Raw genomic sequence first — 19,669 nt, 5'->3', positions numbered from 1 at the left:
AGTTGAGCCTGGGAAAGAGATGAAGTGATGTTTGAATTTTTATCTTTGTTTCTCACTACAAAAGTCTATTTTAATTGAAAATGAATTAAACTGATTTGCACTAAGTCAAGCCTGTTTTGCTTATGGTGGTCACTGGTAAGCAGTCTTCCCGTCTTTATCTCAACTTACAAACCTTTTCAGCAATTTTTCCTCCCCTGTCCTGTTGAGGAGAGGGAGAGAGCATCTGGGTGGGTTTCTGACAGCCAGCCAAAATTTAACCCACCACAGCCATTTATGAATTTCTCCAGCTAGTAGTGGGCCACAGTATACATGGTCATGCTTCTTTGAAAATACAGACAGACTTATATCACATATTTTTGTCACTTCATCATTATTAGTTCACAATAGCTGGCAATTCTCCCTAATGCTGCATCACTGCTTCCTAATACATTTAAGTAACTTCTCTTCATCACTCTTTGCCTTTCTGCTCAAATTTCTCCCTGATCTGTTTAGCTGATCAGTTTCCTGAAGTTCATCTCTCTTGTGAAGTAAACACAGTTCTTTCTGACTGGGCCTTCATCTACAGATGACTATATGCCAAGTGTGCTCACCCAGTAGGTCCAACAGGATTAGTCAGTCACACTTATTCCTCATTAGTGATTATTATGACCCACAGTAATCTTAAATCCAATTATAGTTAATTCTAAATTTAGAAATATATATATTCAGCAGATAATTAGATACAAGTCTCTACACATGACATGTCTTACTTGAAGTCTTTCAGGTCTCCAGTCAGAAGACTGACAAGTTTCAATTTCTTTAGCCTCCCTATCATGGCTATGGCTCATCTTTTCAGCTATAATTGCCTGAACTCTCCTAAGTGAAAGTTCTCTGATTTGCTAGTAACTCCCTTCACCTTTTACCCTTAAACATTGGTGAAGCAAGCTTTACAACTCAACTGCTGCCCTGCAGCATACCTTCACAAGGCAATAGGTGCTATCTTTGACTGCTTCTTGTTATTAGTTTATCTAAAGTACCTGTTGTTTCAGGGGAAATAAAGCTGGCTAGTATCAAGCTAGCTTGCAGTGAAAGAGGAACTAGTGGTGAAAGAAAATCCATATTTATATACAATATTCATAAATTCATAAGATAAAGTTTCAATTCAGGGGAACAAGGATGCAGAGATACCTGATCAGGTTGTAGGAACCATTACAGATACTCAGACGGCTTTTTAACGTACAACTCCTGGTTTTAAAGTAGAACTCCTGTTCACTGATAAAGCAAGTAGGCTTTCCTGATTTTTAACCCATTGAATCATCTGCCTCCAATCTCATATTTCTGTATTATTTACTTATAAAAGTAGAACAAATAACTTTAATGTGAAATGCATCTTTCTAGCTCTTTTAACATCTTCTATTCCTAAACAGATTCTAGTCAGTGATGCTAACATTCCCATAAAAAAATAACTCCATTAAGTTTTAATTATACACTCACAACAAATTTCTTGCTGAATACACTGAAAATTCTCCCTCACTTTTTATTTAGGCAATAAATATTTTTCTTTTTTTTGTAGAAGTCTGTTACAAGCCTACCTCATTTCTAAGTTTCTCTAAAGACTCAGTCTTTCCAAAGAAAACAGGACATTCTCTCCTACAAATCCTCTACCATTTTACTTGACCTTAAATAACCAAATATAAAGCAGCACTAATAGCAATAAGCCTACACATAATCAATTAAACAGAGGTGTTAGTTTATTATTCGCATTACTATCACTTCCAAACCTACCTATGATATTATCATCTAATATAAAGCACCTACCAGACTCCCACCCATACCACCGATGCCTGGAGTTTTCAAACACTTCCATCAGAGTATTAAGAAAGCTATTAATTACAAAGAATCTATTTTTGTCACCAAGATTACAAGTGAGGTTACATTACGATAAACTCTGCAGAGGTCACCAGTGGATGACTGGCATTTCCACAAGCTTTTCTTTCTTTGCAGGTTTTCAAATGTTTGTTGCTACTTATAATGCCAAGCAGCTCAATGACACAGTTGTGCACATTTCGGATTTTTTAGGATTTTTTTAAAGGTGAAGCGAAAAACAGCCATGGTACTGACCTTTCAGAGAAACACATTATTTTTTCAAGGATTACATTTTTATGTTAATTCTTATTTGAAGTAATTGCAAAGAAAATGGAATCAAATCAGCCTCACAGCTCACTGAGTACATAGCATTACTTGTTTTTCCTTTTCCTATATTTACAACAGGCATGTCATTTAATACTGAAATGTTGATCAACCTTAAAGAGCACCCTATTTATGTTGAGTTCTTGAATTTGACAATATGTATTTGAAATTTCTCATGTTCTTCTCAGGTTATTTTGTTGACCTTTGTTTTCCATTTTACAATCTCCAATACATTTTATTTGCAAAGGCATATCTTAAATAGATTTACAGCCTAAACTCTTAAATGACAGCCAGAGTCACTGCTACATCCATCCTGTCTTTGATAGTTAAACAGGGATTAGTGAAATTCCTATATCTAGTCATAAAGCCGCATAGCATAGAAATAGGAAAATATACTTAGTGAACACAAAAGAAAAAGATGGCATCATAGCATGAGTATTTCTGCTACCAAAAATGTTAATAACCTAATGTTTTCCCAAAATTAAATCTCTCCCAGACCCTTAGATGACTTTCAGAAATGTGAGATAGAAAAATAACTACATTGCAGCTGCAACAGTTGGTGGGCAGGGACAATAGGGGCAAAAAGCAGCATTCTAACACTACTATCAAATCTGTATCATGGGCTCTTAAATTCCCAGTTGTGCTTCATTTATGAATAAGAAACAAAAACTGAAATCTTAATACAAAGAATTTTTACGTGCTCATGCTGCTACAATGCACTGACGTCAAAAACGTGCATCAAGTTTAAAGGAAGTATTTCACCTTTACTTGGGAAAAAAAATAAAATTTAAGAACAGCAGATCCAAACTGAATATTAAAACTTTCAATACATTGGGACAAAATATTTATTGGACACAGATGACCCCTCTAACAATCTGAAAACATATATTCTGCTCTCAAAGCTCTATTGAGCTAAACTGCAAGTGTCCCACGGATAAACTACTCTGGATTTGTTCTAGGTTAGGGAGAAAAACCTCTGATCTTTATACTAACTAATTTTGCCCTGTTTGTAGTTAAACACATTTCTAGTGCTCTGCCACTATTAAATTATTAGATTTATATTTCCATACTGTTGGGACTTATTAGCAACACTAAAAAAAACCCATTACTTACTTAGGGGCAATGGTGACAGTGTTTCCTTTAGGTAATGAGAAATCATCAGCATCTCTTCCTACAAGTGTAGCATTGTACATCAAAGTTTTATCGCTTGGGTTTTTCAGACGCACCTATCACAACAACAACAAAGTCAGCCTATTTTTATTGTATTTTTAGAACATAAAAGGTAGGTTCTGCAGCTAAATTCCAAAATACAAACTAATGATATCACAAAATAAGTACTTCAAATAACTAAGCAGATCATTTTTCTTCCTAAAGAGCATAGACTTCCCATAGATTGTCCAACCTCAGTTTTTCTGAGTACTCTTTTTGCACTTTACACTGCACTCCTATGCCTGTTATTCTCTTATTCCTCTCTGTCTACGATCTGAGATTTGTCAGATTTGTAGATTTTTCTCTGTGCTCTCAAGCATAGGGAAAAATCAGCAGCAGAAGTCAGGATCCCAAACCTGAAGAGAAAAAATGAAGAGACATTCTTCCTTCTTCTATATTTAGTAACCAAATGATATTAAAACCATTCATTCTTTATGTATATACATAATATAAACCCATACATACATACAGTGTTTTAACCTTCTACTGCTACAAATCTAAATTCAATAGTATCAGTACCTGTTTAACAACAGTTGCATGGAGAGCACCTGTAAATTCTATAGTCGTCTTGGGTAAGTAGTGAGGGAGAGTTTCATATAGGTAGACACACAGAATAAGCATCGTGACTGGGTTTGGATCACAGATGTCAGTGGCCTAATATTGAAAACAAAAAAAGAAACAATAACCAGATATTCAGTTAAAATTTTGCCTACATAGTTTAGAGATATGAAGATGAAGAACAAGAAAGTTTAAGATCATTATTATACAAATATTTTCAACCTGGCTTTTAATAACTGGATTAGGCCCGTAGCTATGATGAATATGAATCTTGAAGACCACTGGCATGCTCTGGTAATAAACCTAGGCTAAAGCTTAAAACCATCTTCCTTCCCCATAGTTCAGGAGAAATGGATGTTCATTTTATTATAAATGAAGCATAATAGAAAAAGCAAGTAAAATTCACCAACTGGAAAAACATATTTATTCTTTATGTTTTAAAAAAATCTTCTAAAATCTTTCCGTTTACTATGTAAAATACCATCCCAAATACTCTTAGATACAGTTTTGCAACTGTTTATGAAGACATTGTCATCATTCAACTAACAACAGGAAACCATGACTATATAGTTATTTTTATTGCAGATTCCAAATTGCTTTAAAAAAGGTAGTAAGTATTACTGCATCTTAAATATATGATTTACAGAAATCAATTTAAATGGCAACTACAAAACATTTCAAAGCTTTAGTCCTCAGAAATTCCAGTAAGTCACTGCAAAGAGAGAGGTAGAAAATCCTCCATCAAATACATGAACTTTTCAGAGGTTTAATCAAATAGTAAGGAGACCTAATGATGGAAGCGGTTTCCCACATAAATAGAGGCAGGAAAGATCTAGCTACAGATTTAAACAACTAAGATTCTGTACTTCCTAAATCAAACTAATTAAATTAAGTATTTTAAAACTTCATGCATAGTAGCTTATAATACGTTATTATAATAAAATTGTCTATAATATACTAAATAAATTTTTACAACTGCAGTTAATTTCTCTCCTGAATTAAATATCAAGTCATACTGAAAAAAACACACACTTGGGAGCAGATTTAAGCAGCAAACCACTGCATTAACATGGCATCCCATTAAAAGGTGCTCTTTTCACTCAAGACACTTCATTTGGTTCCCATCCATAACTGAGAGTCATTCAATACAGCAATATTTTGAAAAAGGCCCTCCTTTGCCTAATGCCTTGAAAGTGACCACCATTACAAATCCGCTCACCTTACAGGAAAAACTTTGCCCAATTCTCAAGAAAAAAAAAAACTGATCTATTGTGCTTTTGCTGATTGTCACTGTCACCTTCTCTAAGCAGCTTGATGAGTTGCACATAACTACATGTAAACTCATTCCATCACTCTAGAATCAAGCTTCCTTCTTCACATGGTTTCATCAGATCATGAATTTGCAGCTGTAAACCACTCAAAGAATAGACAGAGCACATTTTTATTTATTTTAATATTGATCCGTACATTACTTTGAAGCATTGTATAGACATAAAGCAAACATCTTTTAGATCTGCAAGGCCATGTGACAGAGCAATAAAACAGGTACAAGATACTTTTAAATCCCCAAATTTATATTATGAAACAGCTATACTACTTTTTTTTTAACTTACTACAAATTTGACAAACTCTAGGAGACACTTCACATTCAAATACATTGACAATAAGGAAAAAAAAAAGCTCTCTTTAGTCAGCAACTATTGAAAGTTTTGCATCCATTTTTAAGGACATTAACATACAATTCTTATGCAATATAACATTATTTCGTAGCACAGCCATACTTAGGATATTGAAGGCTACATTATTTTTGCACAGTCCTAACAAACAAACAAACAAAAGGCAAAATAAAGCAAAAATTTATCTTAAATGGCATGCCTTTTTTGTTTATCTGGAAAAGGAATGAAGAGTCATACATAACCAGTTTTATTTAGAACATCAGTTTTATTTAGAAACAAGTACACTATAGGGAACCTGAATCTCTCTCTCATAAGTGCAGACACGGCAGGCATATCTGTAGAAAAAAGGTCAAGAAAAAATGTCTAGCTTGTAGGCAAAAAGGGAAATCAAGAGTTGCACGGAATTAACAGTGTGTTCTCAATGTTCACCGCCGTCCATTCTCCAGAAACTACTGCAAGTAATAAAACCTGCCACTCACAATGTTAGCTCACATTGTGTGTAAGGACATCGCAGCTGAGTTGATAGCAGCACACAGATCTCTCCAGATGAACAATAGTCACATCAACGACTTCTGTGCAAGTATAACTTCCAAACGTACAAAAATATCTCTCTTGCATTGCAAGTACGAATATATTTGCTGATTCAAGACTAGCAATCTATTGGTAAATACAGTGTACAACTTCCTTCAAACTAAAAGTGCTTCTCCGCACGTATGTACTTCCCTCAAGCAGAGCTTTATACGGAACGTCTTCTAACAACCTGAAAATCAGAAAACCTGCAACGTATTAGATATGAAGCAAAGACTAGCTGTAGAAGAGTGTATGGTGATCCCGTGAGATCCCTCATGAGGGTACAGCAACTGTAGCTGAAATCAGCCAGGTAACACCAGCTGTGGTAGTATGGAGTAGAGAGGCTTGGTTATCTTTTCTGGGTAAGTTAAGAAAGCAATAAAAATGGTAATGTGACACTTTTGAGGAGGTCAGATTAATAATAAATAAATACAGTCCATCTAATAAAATGTGATATTTATTAAAATATAGAATAAGCAGTCCAGGTTTTGGGGACAATCACTTTTGTGTAATTTTTTTAAAACCTTGCTGTTTTTATAAAAAAAATTTCATTCCAGATAACAAAACTTGTTCATAGGTATATTTTATTCCCAATGTACCTTTTTAGGACAAAAACCTCTTAATAGCCAACTATGACCATGAAGTTGAGTTAGCTTAATTTTCTTTTGATACTTGGTCAGTAAAGTCTTATTTCAAAACTAATTAAACTATTAAAATTTCCAGGGATATTTGAGAATAACAAATATTCCTATACATTAATATTTATTCTATAAACTACATTATAACAGTTTTTCACAGGACCGCACTTTCAGCCCCCACTTTATTTTATTTTTATTGCCAACTATACGCTGGTCCTTAACACGATTATAAGATGTTTATTGCCTAAATAGAGCATTAGAGGGAAAAAGCTCTTTAAATCTTTTTCTAATTGATTCTTATGAGGCAATTTTCATAATGAACCATCTATTCCAGAACCTCAACACTCTCCAGAAGATTAATCAAGGGAACGGATAATATTTCTAAAGCAGCAGGATAAAGGAAACAGAGCAGCTATTTAGTCAGTCACTCACTATCTAATGTGCATTAATGTTTCACCTTAGTATATGTCCGCTTCTAGAATAGCCAATCCTGTATTTTATTGAATGGGAAAAATGCTACATATTTAGATTAAAAGAATAAAACTTAGCAATTTTTTAATCTAATAAAATTCTTGTACAGATTATATTTTCCCCTTTGGCATTAAGATGATAAAAATGAAGAATAAAAATCCAGATTATTGAAAGATGTGAAAAAAAATATTACTTAAATAATATAATCCCATATATCCCATAAAATATGCTCAACTATAGACAAGGGATTTAAAGTTACGTTTTTTTCTCTCTTTCATTCATATTTCTCCAAAGCTATAAAAAATTGGTTTGGATAATTATTTGAAAATTCTTTTGCTTTGTCATTTCTGAAAATAGAAAATTCTATCAATAAGAAAAAACAACCACCAGAGAGTGGGAGATAATCAGAATAAAGTAGTCAACTCAGTAAAGCAACCAGATGGGAAGAACTAGTCCCATGTGGATTACTACTAGGAACCTTAAAGTAAAAATTTCATTCTCATTATCAGTAATGTTCGGATAACTGCAGTTACTCTGCTTCCCAAATATTAATGAAAAGAGTTTGGGAAAAGACATCATATTTATTAGTCACATAGGATGAAAAAAGGAGAAAGCTTTTTTTTGCCTCTTCTAGACTGTCTTTAGTGCAGCAACAGAGATGTATAGACATATCTATATCATTTCCTCCTGGAAACTCTGCTGTGGCACGTAGAAAACAAGGAGGTGATTGGTGACAGTCACCATGGCTTCACCAAGGCCAAGTCATGCCTGACAAATTTGGTGGCCTTCTATGAAGGGGTTATAGCGGCAGTGGATAAGGGAAGACCAACTGATGTCATCTACCTGGACTTGTGCAAAGCATTTGACACTGTCCCACACAATATCCTGGTCTCTAAATTGAAGAGACATGGATTCGACAAATGGACCACTCGGTGGATAAAGAACTGGCTGGACAGTCGCACTCAAAGAGTTGCAGTCAATGGCTCAATGTCCAAGTGGAGAGCAGTGACGAGTGGAGTTCCTCAGGGGTCGGTACTGGGGCCTGTACTTTTCAACATCTTTGTCGGCGACATGGACAGTGGGGTTGAGTGCACCCTCAGCAAGTTTGCCAATGATACCAAACTGTTTGGTGAGGTAGACACATTGGAGGGGAGGGATGCCATCCAGAGGGACCTGGACAGGCTGGAGAGGTGGGCCCAAGCCAACCTCATGAAGTTCAACAAGGCCAAGTGCAAGGTCCTATATCGGGGTCGGGGCAATCCCAAGCACAAATACAGGCTTGGCAGGGGATGGCTGGAGAGCAGCCCTGAGGAGAAGGACCTGGGGGTGCTGATTGATGAGAAGCTCAACATGAGCCAGCAGTGTGCGATCGCAGCCCAGAAGGCCAACCGTATCCTGGGCTGCATCAAAAGAAGTGTGGCCAGCAGGTCAAAGGGCGTGATTCTGCCCCTCTCTCCACTCTTGTGAGACCCCACCTGGAGTACAGCATCCAGCTCTGGAGTCCCCAACATAAGAAGGACATGGACCTGCTGGAGCGTGTCCAGAGGAGAGCCACGAGGATGATCCGAGGGCTGGAGCACCTCTCCTATGAGGAGAAGCTGAAAGAGTTGGGGCTGTTCAGCCTGGAGAAGAGAAGGCTCCGGGGAGACCTTATTGTGGCCTTCCAGTACCTAAAGGGGGCCTACAGGAGAGCTGGGGAAGGACTTTTTACTAGGGCATGTAGCGATAGGACGAGGGGGAATGGCTTTAAACTGGAAGAGGGCAGGTTCAGATTAAACATTAGGAAGAAGTTTTTCCCTTTGAGGGTGGTAAGGCACTGGAACAAGTTGCCCAGAGAAGTTGTTGAGGCCCCATCCCTGGAGGTGTTCAAGGCCAGGCTGGACGTGGCCTTGGGCAACCTGGTCTAGTGGGAGGTGTCCCTGCCTATGGCAGGGGGGTTGGAACTTGGTGATCTTTAAGGTCCTTTCCAACCTAAACCATTCTATGATAACTTGTATAGAACATCTTTTCTAACAAACATGTCAAAAATATCTTGTTTGGGTCTTCATATGTCTCCATGACCTTTTCTGATGCTGTCTCACTTTTCCCTCATAAAAGGGCTGAGTGCCAGATAAAGATGTGTTCTTGTTGTATCAAAACCTAGAAACACAAGCTGCTTAGCCTTCTCAGCAGTATTGTCTCCAAAAGTTGATTTCCATTTGACAGGGAATTAGCCAGATGTTGCAATCATAGAGCAAATTTCTTCATGGACATGATAATAGAAGAGCTTCACAGAAGCCTGTTAGTTCACCAGAACATGGCCTGTGGATCCCTTTGTCTCAGACCAGAAAACATGAAACTGGCAAAGTAAAAACCAGACGAAAGGGGAACTCGCTGCATTGTTTGCAACCTTGGAGTATCAGAGACTGCGTCTCCTACTATTCTGCCTCTGCCAACAGAGCAGCTGCTTAAGTAGAGTGTAAGAAACTGGGCAAATATAAAGTGGTCTTTCCATTGACATCATTTGCATGCTTCTGGAAATCAGTGGCTTAAGGATTTATTGATTAGTTAGACACCTCTCTGTCATTATTTTAAATTCTTCTCTATTCCATTCTTTACATACAGAAATAAGCCTGACTGTCATTAACAGTTTATGAATTCTTTTTAATTAGAAATTGCTTATTGAGTTTTCTTCCTCTTTTGATGTTATTAAAATGCAATTTTGGCTGAAATCTATTGCCTAAAACATAAGATCATAAAAAAAGCAGCCGAGATTTAAGCCCTAAGACAGGAGATCTAAGAAAGCAAAATAATGCATCACTCAGAGCACAAGTACAATTAACTCCATCTTCAAACAACTTCTACTTGATGACTGACAGATCAGCAACTGCCAAAGATTTCCTTCAGCTAGCAGAAGCTGCATTTTGACATAATAATTTTGTGAGGAGAAAGCGTATAAAGGGCAAACATTTTAAACTCTAGTGGAGCCACCTTCTTTCTGGATGATGTAAAAAACTCAGTAGCTAAAACAAATATTCGACATAGAAAAACCCTATACAAAATAAGAATCTAAGAACAACCTATTTGCTCAAACCATGGGCCAAAACGACACCACCACAAGCTGATGCTTATATGAAAATAGTTATATGGTAAGTACACATACACTTGAATGTTTTCCCAGCTTCATTTTATTTTCTGCACAAGAACCACATATGATTTCTGTCTACTTCAAAATCTTCTTTATTTTTTTTCCTTCCAAGCCTATGCACAGTCTCCCTTTGAGTCTGCGTAAAAACTGTAAAAGCAACCTAAGAAAACACTCTCAAAGTTATGTTCAGTATAACCAAGCAAGAAGCTGGAAAAAAAGACAGAGGTATACGATGTGCAAGTGCAAGGTCCTGCGCCTGGGGAGGAAGAATGCTAGGCACCAGTACAGGTTAGGGGCGGACCTGCTGGGAAGTAGCTCTGAGGAGAAGGATCTGGGGGTTGTGGTAGACAGGAAATTATCCATGTCCCAGCAATGTGCCCTTGTCGCCAAAAAGGCCTGCGGAATCCTGGGCTGCATAGGGAAGAGTGTGGCCAGTAGGTCGAGGGAGGTCATTCTCTCCCTCTACTCTGCACTGGTGAGGCCACAACTGGAATACTGTGTCCAGTTTTGGGCTCCCCAGTTCAAGAGGGACAGGAAACTGCTGGAGCGAGTCCAGCGAAGAGCAACTAAGATGATTAAGGGCTTGGAGCATTTGCCTTATGAGGAAAGGCTGAGAGAGCTGGGACTCTCCAGCCTGGAGAAGAGAAGGCTGAGGGGAGATCTTATTATGGCGTACAAGTATCTAAAGGGTGGGTTGAAGGAGGATGGAGCCAGGCTCTTTTCAATGGTTCCAAGTAACAGGACGAGGGGTAACGGGCACAAGTTAGAACACAGGAAGTTCTGTTCAAATACACGGAAACACTTCTTTACGGTGAGGGTGACAGAGCACTGGCACAGGCTGCCCAGGGAGGTGGTGGAGTCCCCTTCTCTGGAGATTTTCAAGACCCGCCTGGATGCAGTCCTGAGTAATGTGCTCTGGGCAATCCTGCTTTAGCAGGGGAGTTGGACTAGATGATCTCTAGAGGTCCCTTCCGACTCTGAAAATTCTGTGATTCTGTGATAATTTTCTTCATGAACTTGTTCTAAATAAATGCAGTAACACCAAGCATTAAGTAATGCTCACTTCCACCAGTCTATGGCATTATAGCCCTACACAAGGTACAATTTTATTTTTCCAAAGATTTGACAGAACAACACCAAGAAGTAAATAAAAAGAGCTTACTATTTTTGATTCATTTCCTAAAAAGTCATCAAAACAGGGTGCCCATATATTTTACTACTAAGAATGAACCTACATTTCACATAGAAGACAACACGGAAAATAAGATGTTCTTCTGTTGTCGCAAATGGGTGAGAACAATTCCAAATTTCAAAGCAGAAAAATTCAGAATAAACTGGATTCTAAATTCAGAAATGCAAAGAGTCAAACCAACACAGCATTTCCAATTCAGGAATAATCTTTTTTCCCCCGTCCAGTCTACAACCTTGTCAGAAGCTTCCTACCATGTTTTACTGAAAGGAGAAATTAAAGAATTCTCACAGATGAACCCAGCAGTATTTTCTCTGGCTCCTTCAGCCCACGCAGCACTATGCTATAATGAGGTACTCTGTGTCTTGTGGGGAGCTGTGGGGAGCTGGAGACCAGCCCTGCTGCAGCATTGCTGGGGCAGGGGCTGAGGGTCCCAGAGGACTGATGTGGGGTCCTGGGCTGCGGGCAGGTGGGGGAGACCCAGCGGGCTGGGCAGGGGCAGGCAGGGCTGGGGGTGCCCTCAGGACCTTGACAGTAGTTAAGTCTGAAGAGCATTCAACCTATATCACTCGGTGACTCTATGATAGACATTTCAGAAAATCATATTTTTAACAAGGCTTCATCTCCCTGGTTGCAAGGAAACCAGAAGGAGCTGTATCCTGGAACAGACTCCTAATGTCTGCTTTAGGAAGAGGATCCTCTCCTTTTCCATACCCTAAAGCATTATATGGGAGGGTGGGGAGAGAAAACAGAGGGAGAATCTGAGTACTGGAAAAGATGGCAAGGCTTGGCTCATGGACTAAAAGCAGAGAAGGGAGGCAGCCCTTTCCCAAAGGATAAAGATTATTTAAGGAAAGATGACTGAAAGCCTCACAGACTTATTACTGACTACAGCTCAGCCCTAATTAAATTAAATGCCTGAAGTCCTGCAGATTAAATGCCTCTAGTTTTCTGTGAATAAGTTCTGTGCGCGTTGTACTACAAGGAATACGAATTTTTGCTTTGTTTAGTACAACATGAAAGAGAAACCTATGAAGGTTTATACACATTATGAAGGTTTATACACATTAAATTCATCTAGCATTACATCTCACTAGGTAATCTCCAAGTTTTCTTAATTTCCCTTCTGTTTTATTAAGTTAAGAGACAGGTAGGAGATTCCATAGAAAAGGCAGAACTGGAGGTCTCCTGGTGGCAAATCCATTGACTCCATGGAGCACGAAGGCAGGAAGAGTTACTGACTGCTTCCTCCCTCTTTTCTTGCCCTGTGACCAGCCAAGCATTGCACCTTACTCCCAGCAGTTCTAAGCACAACTCCTTCTCTCACCTTCCAAGAGAGCAAATACTTCACAGGGAAACTTCAGATTGGTGCCCAGTCACTCTCCATAGTTTCCTAGATAATTCTTATCCTCATAATTCTTAAGATTCATTTCATATACTCTTCATGTGCTGATGTAATCATATACCTTATCTTCTATTTATTTCCATCGACGCTGTTTTTTAAGGTTGGAATTTTAGGATGCACTTGCTATGCAAACTAAAAAAGCTTCTTCCCTGCCAAAAGCTTTAAATCTGAAGTCTGAAAAATATTCTGATGTTTTCCATTCACTTATCTCAGTAACAGCTCTTGAACGTTAGCAAGTATTTGTAGGAGAAGTTTTTCCAATATAGCTGTGGTTTTATACCTCTGCTTTCCTGCATTTTCATTCAAGATAGCAAAGATGCCAGAGTAGATTATCTGTTGAAGCCTAACTTTCTTTTGCCACCTACTTCTTCTCATTTCCAGTTAGATCAGAACTTATTCCCTCAGAAAACATTATTCTCTTTTATCCTGTGCTGAATTCGTACAACTGAATTTGTGACATTATTCTAGGAACTAAAATAATAATAAAAAAAAAATCGGTGCATTTCATAACAACATTTAGCAGAAAATTAACATTCTATATATATAACAAAGTTTCTCAAAATGTGAAAAAGCCTCTAAAATATCTTGAAGAGTCGGGTGCTTGCTTGTTAGATTTTTATTTGTGCTCTAATGTTGTCTAGTTAAAGAAAATGCTGAACTGGATAAATTATTTTACTTCAAATTCTAAATATTCCAAATTAGGACTATATCAAAACTGAACAAGAAATACAAGGGCTAGTAGATTGGTTCTACTGAAAAAAAAAAAATGTAATTTGACTATTATAACACCATCAGCTCTGTGCTTTTAATTCCATAAGCAACTCCATGTTTTCAGCCACCTGTACATTACAAAAGCCTGGTCTTTAGTATTTCTGGTACTACTGCTCAGAAAACAGTTTGTAACTGCTTACAAATAATGCCTTGTGATGTTATGAAAATAGGTTTATAAGTTAAAGTAAAAATTAAATTGTATTAACTGCCTCTAATATCATTCTGTGATATTTAGAAAATGCTGACAGTTCTGTTTTATTAGCATGGCAGTGTAGGGGACTGAGAATAGAATATGTTACAAACAAACAAATATTAATCTATCTAGCTGGAAAAGAAAAAGAAAAAAATAGATCAGGGTCTTCTAAATCCAAAATAATCACAGTAATTATAAGCCAAATTTCTGACAGACAGGAAAGAGGAGAGAAAAACTTGATGTCAGGAAGGAGTACATTGCTGAAACACTTCTTGTGGCAATAAAACTCTCAATTTTTCTGAACCTGTAATTACCTCTTGAATAATGTAATGAAGCAAACTGTTCAACAGATGCAAAAATCATGCAAGAAGGCTTTCCCCAATGCAAAGCCTACAAAGCAATGATGAAAATACACATCCTACACCCAAGAACAGCTTCTAGCAGGGCACAAATAACTGAAAAATAAAAAATGCTTGGAATCAGTGACCATGAAATGTTACCTAGGTAACCAATTTAAAGCAACAATTGCAAATAACTATTGAAAATTATGGCAAAAGTATTAAACAAACAGGAGGTAATAAAAATACTATATTACATTTCAGAAACAGAAAGCCATACATTTAATCTTTATTAGTTATTTCCAGATTTGTAAGACTTAAACGTTGAACTTAAAAGATAAACATATAGGAAACAATGGTTTCTGTGAACAAAAGGAGGTTCCTAAATTTTTATAAGCTTTGCTTGTACAGCTGCAGCAGGCAAGTTTTCAATAAGATGGAAGTCAATCTGAGAATAGAATAGTCAGCAAGTCCGGAAAAAAGACCAAGTAGTCATTTTCGTGCCTAAATAAAGCTTAAAAGTCTATATTTTCGTATGTTTGTAATGTATACACGTTAATATCCTTTTTAAAAGACTATATCTATGCCAGACATATCCAGTTTCTCTTTAGAAATATCCCAGGTGAGACCATTATCAGATCTGAGTAATTTTCAGTTGCTCTGACAGAAATAAAAAGCACCACTGATTTTGAAACATACATTTCCTTTTCTTTCATTTCCACAACATGTTCATGGGGTGCCCAAGTGTAGAATCTAGGTGATCTTAAAAACTGCCATGCCTGAACACATCACTTGTCTGTTGCAATTGCATATATTTTCAGAGATCGCCAGTGAATCATAGAATCATAAAATAGAATCGTAGAATGGTTAGATTTGGAAGGGACCCTAAAGACCATCTAGTGCCAACCCCCCTGCCATGGGCAGGGACACTTTCTGCTAGACCAGGTTTCTCAAAGCCCCATCCAACCTGGCCCTGAACGTTTCCAGGGAGGGGGGACCCACAACTTCTCTGGGCAATCAGTCCCAGTGTCTCACCACCCTCACAGTAAATAATTTCTTCCTAATATCTAATCTAAATCTACCCTTTTCCAGTTTAAAACCATTACTCCTTGTCCTATCACTACATTCCCTGATTAAGAGTCCCTCCCCATCTTTCCTGTAGGCCCCCTTTAGGTACTGGAAGGCTGCTATAAGGTGTCCCCGGGGCCTTCTCCTCTCCAGCCCGAACAACCCCAGCTCTTCATAGCCTGTCCTCATAGAGGACGTGCTCTAGCCCCCTGATTATCTTAACAGTCCTCCTCTGGACTCACATCCTTCTTAATGCTGGAGGCCCCAGAGCTGGACACAGTACTCCAGGTGGGGTCCCACGAGAGTGAAGTATAGGGGAAGAATCACCTCCCTTGACCTGCTGGCCCTGCTTCTTTTGATGCAGCCCAGTATGCTATTGGCCTTCTGGGCTGCGAGTGCACATTGCCAACTCTTATTCAGTTTTTCATCCATCAGATGAAAGGAAGACCCCCAAGTCCTCCTCAGGGCTCCTCTCAATCCACTCATTGTTCACCCTCTGTTTGTGCTTGGGATTGTCCCAACCCACGTGCAGGACCTTGCACTTGGCCTTGTTCAACTTCATGACATTCACAGGAGCCCGCCTCTCTACCCTGTCAAGGTCCCACCGGATGGCATCCCTTCCCTCTGGAGTATCAACCACAACCCTCAACTTTCTGCTCCACAACAATGCTGAATTCCTCCCTTCATTTCAACAGAACAGCTGCATCTATTTTCAGCTTCTTAACACTCTCTGACTCTACTCACATCATCTTCTATAGCTTGTTTGAAAATATCCTCCCTTTTACTTCTTCCCTAATATAAATGTCAGTATTGCTGGCCCCAATTTTAAATCGGTCAGTAGAAAATTGAGTTCCTTTACTGGCTATCTCCAATCACTGCATCTTCTCTCCTACTCTATCCTTGTCACGGACATTCCCTTCGCGTCGCTGTTATCCCCCATCCTATCTTGCAATATTTTATTTTGGCCTATCTATTGGATCTTCTTCAAATCAAAGCATTTTAGAACTTAAAATATCAAACACAAAGAAAAAATACATAGAAACACACCACTAATACTCCAGGGCTGAACTGTCAATCATGATTTGAAAGTGGAAACAAAGAATTTCTTGCCCAAAGTACTCCATCTTAAGCCTATACCTTAATCCTTGGAAGGATTTAAAAGCCTTGAACTCCATTAGAGGTATCATTTAAACTTGCAGCTAAAGTCTTCCAGACAATTAAACTTCTTTATTATTACAGAATCTTAGATTTTTAAAGTGATTGAAATTGCCATCTATTCCAGACCAAATATGTGTGTCAGCTTGTGCTGTCACCACCATCCTTGCATTAATTAATGCAAAGCTGTCCTGAAAATTAAGAAGTAGTGATTGCCTGATAGTCAAGAACTTTGCCAATACTGTTGGAACATTTCAGCCTGTTGAATTTAAGAGACAAGACTATCAGAAAAATCCCAGATTATGACAGTTCAGCAACACAATTCATGCATATTGCTGCTTTTATTGCTGGAGAACAAAAAGCTTAAGAAATTTCTACAGTAGTCTTAGAAAGCACATATGAATTCCAATAAATCTATGTAAAAATTACCCTTTACTGTCACTTCTTTTTCACTTCCCACAATATTTTATTTTTGTAGAACATGCCTTAGCTAGTACTAAAATACAGACCTCGAAGATCCAAGATCTGTTCCTTTTTCTGGTGTTGACTGATTATATAGCTTTGTTTAAATTTCTAGTCTGTATGGAGATGGACTTTCCCATCTATAAAAATGAATTCTGCGTGCATCAGAATTCTACTGAACTCTGCGTGCATCAAACCTGGGACAGAACCCTTGTGGACCTTTGTGATTAGATAGATGCACGTAAGTGTCATCAGACATTCATATAATTTTTTTACTGTTCCTTTTTATGTTTGAGTGCATGATGTTTGCTCTTAAATATATTTTTCTAAGTTTCCTTAGACTGGTAATAATAAATTCCACTTAAGTTTTCATTGTGTGATTTACGATGCTAGAATTTGAACTGAATCAATCTTATGTTCAGCTAGTTGAATATAAGTGATTCTACAAAGAAAGGAATTATGGAAATTACTTGTAATTAAGTGTATTTATATGAAGCAGTATTTTGGTTTCCATCATACAGGAGCACATCGTGAAATAAAAATGCTGCATTAAAATCTCACCTTAATTTGATGTACAATATTACTATCATAAAAGTAAAAAAAAAAAAAATAAAAGTATATAAGTATAAAATCATTTACCTTTATGTCTATAGCCAGACTGACAGCATGCATAGCATTCACAAGTATCAAACAGTTGTGCAGAAACTGTTCAGGAGTTCTTGGACTAGTATACATCCTTACAAAGTGAGTAGCAATCTAGAGAAGACAGAGAAATCAAACTCTTGATCTTCCACAATGCAAAATTATTATGTTTGTATTTTCACTCTTTCCTCAATCCATAAGATCTAAATTTTGAACTAAAATTCCCTATTAAGAATATACCCAGACAAAAGAAAAATTAATACTGAAATAATCACTCTAGACTTGCTAAATGTTGGGGTCTTTTTCCTTTCTAAAAACCACATAAGCCAACAGTTCCAAAGGAAAATAAGGCCTGAATAAACCCACTTACATTAACAAACTGTATAAAACTTGGAAAATATTAAGAAAAGTCCTTACCAAATATGGACAATAAGCTGCCAGCTGTGCTGCCAATACCAGACCATCTAGAAGATCTTGGTCAAAATTTACTATCCATCTCATTGGTGGTACTTCACCTGATTTAAAAACAGAGCAAGATGAATTAGACTCTTCTCCCCTGAGATGCCTAATTTTATTCTAGATAGATAAGATGACTATTTGAAATGACTGAGTAAAGGAAAGAACAGAAAAAGGAAACATCCTTTCACATGTAGAATTTCCCAGGTATAATTCTCTTCCACAGGCATTGCTGAAGATAGAAAATCTCACCTAGAATATTGTAATTATTATTCACACACTCTGATACAGCACGTAAGAGTATTCATCACAACAGAAGGGAAAACAAGTAAACTAAACTTAACCTCACAGATTGGGAACCTAAACATGTAAATTATTTTTATTTTTATAGGCATAACATTCATAGGGCTATTGAAACTCACAAAAATATGCATGAATCCTTTAAAGTTGCAATGTTTAAGCACATAAGAAGGAAAAGGTCATTGATTTTCTTTAAGGTCATATTAAATTATTTGGCACAAATGCAATATAAACGAAAGCTAAACAGCTCAGTTCCTGCAGCATAAATCACTACTGCAATTACTCCAATTGTGTTGTAAAGGCCTATGCCTCACAAGGTTAGGTTGTTTTTTATATTTCTAATATTTTTATTTAAAATAAAACTGATTAATAAGAAAGTAAATATAGTTTATATATTAGTATTTCTTATTTGAAGCATTCCATATCTTAAATATTTAACACAGCATTTAAACAAGACTTTTGTTCTTAAGTGTCACAACAAACCATAGGAAGAATACAGTCATTTGAAAACTCTCAACCTGAGATATTCTCTTAAAAAAGTTACTGACATACCAATAACTAAAGTTTTAAATCACTATCTATACCCAAGTACTGGTACTTTGCTCTCCAGATAATATGCACCTTGTGAAGCATGAACACATAGAAGCCGATCCTTTTATATGGAGAGCAATCTGGTCACAAATATTCAAGTACTGAGTCATACTTTCTCTGTTGTGTTATTTGCAGTTTCTTCCAGCTTCTTTTGAGAAAATACCTATTGCTTAATTTTCTTTGTCTTCAATACTGTCTCGGGTCAAAGCTCCCAAATTTAGGGAACACTTTGGACTTCAGCCACTGGCAAAGTTTTCAGGTAGACTAGGATCACACTTTCTCATAAAGGACAAATTATATAGCTTTTATTTCACTATACATCCAGAGATTGTATTGTTTACCATGTTTGAAGTTTCCTAAGGTGAAAAAAACCCACCGATATGCTACAGAATCTGAGATGATCAAAAAATGTCCTACATATTATAAACACATAAATACATTAAAGTTATAATATAAAGAAATGTTCTTTTCTTTCAAAAGTACTATCATTAAAAGATAAAAAAAGTTTGTAACACTGAAACGTTCTGATAGTAATATAACGATGTTCGGAACAGTTAACTATCTTCATTGGCAAAAGAAGAAATTGGAGACACCAGTACTTGACATAGAAATAATTTATAAGTACAGAAGTATAAAATGTTTCACTAGGTTACACATTTCAGACCTTTGTTTCAAGTCCGT

General features: G+C 37.2%; 1 protein-coding gene across 1 annotated transcript in view; it reads right to left on the bottom strand.

Annotated features, from left to right (window-relative positions):
• CFAP47 (cilia and flagella associated protein 47) overlaps positions 1–19,669 on the bottom strand; it is a gene marked incomplete at both ends in the record, with an annotated part of 360,013 nt that overhangs the window by 233,722 nt on the left and 106,622 nt on the right. The window contains 4 exons of the mRNA XM_082490749.1: positions 3,283–3,395; positions 3,898–4,032; positions 17,639–17,755; positions 18,059–18,156. Of these exons, the coding sequence (XP_082346875.1) occupies positions 3,283–3,395; positions 3,898–4,032; positions 17,639–17,755; positions 18,059–18,156 (463 nt within the window). The remainder of the gene's footprint in view (positions 1–3,282; positions 3,396–3,897; positions 4,033–17,638; positions 17,756–18,058; positions 18,157–19,669) is intronic.

The sequence above is a fragment of the Vanellus vanellus genome, assembly GCF_965231255.1.
Source record: "Vanellus vanellus genome assembly, chromosome: 1".
NCBI lineage: Eukaryota > Metazoa > Chordata > Aves > Charadriiformes > Charadriidae > Vanellus > Vanellus vanellus.
The sequence above is the reverse complement of the archived record's forward strand: the minus strand, read 5'-3'. Positions and strand labels throughout refer to the sequence as shown.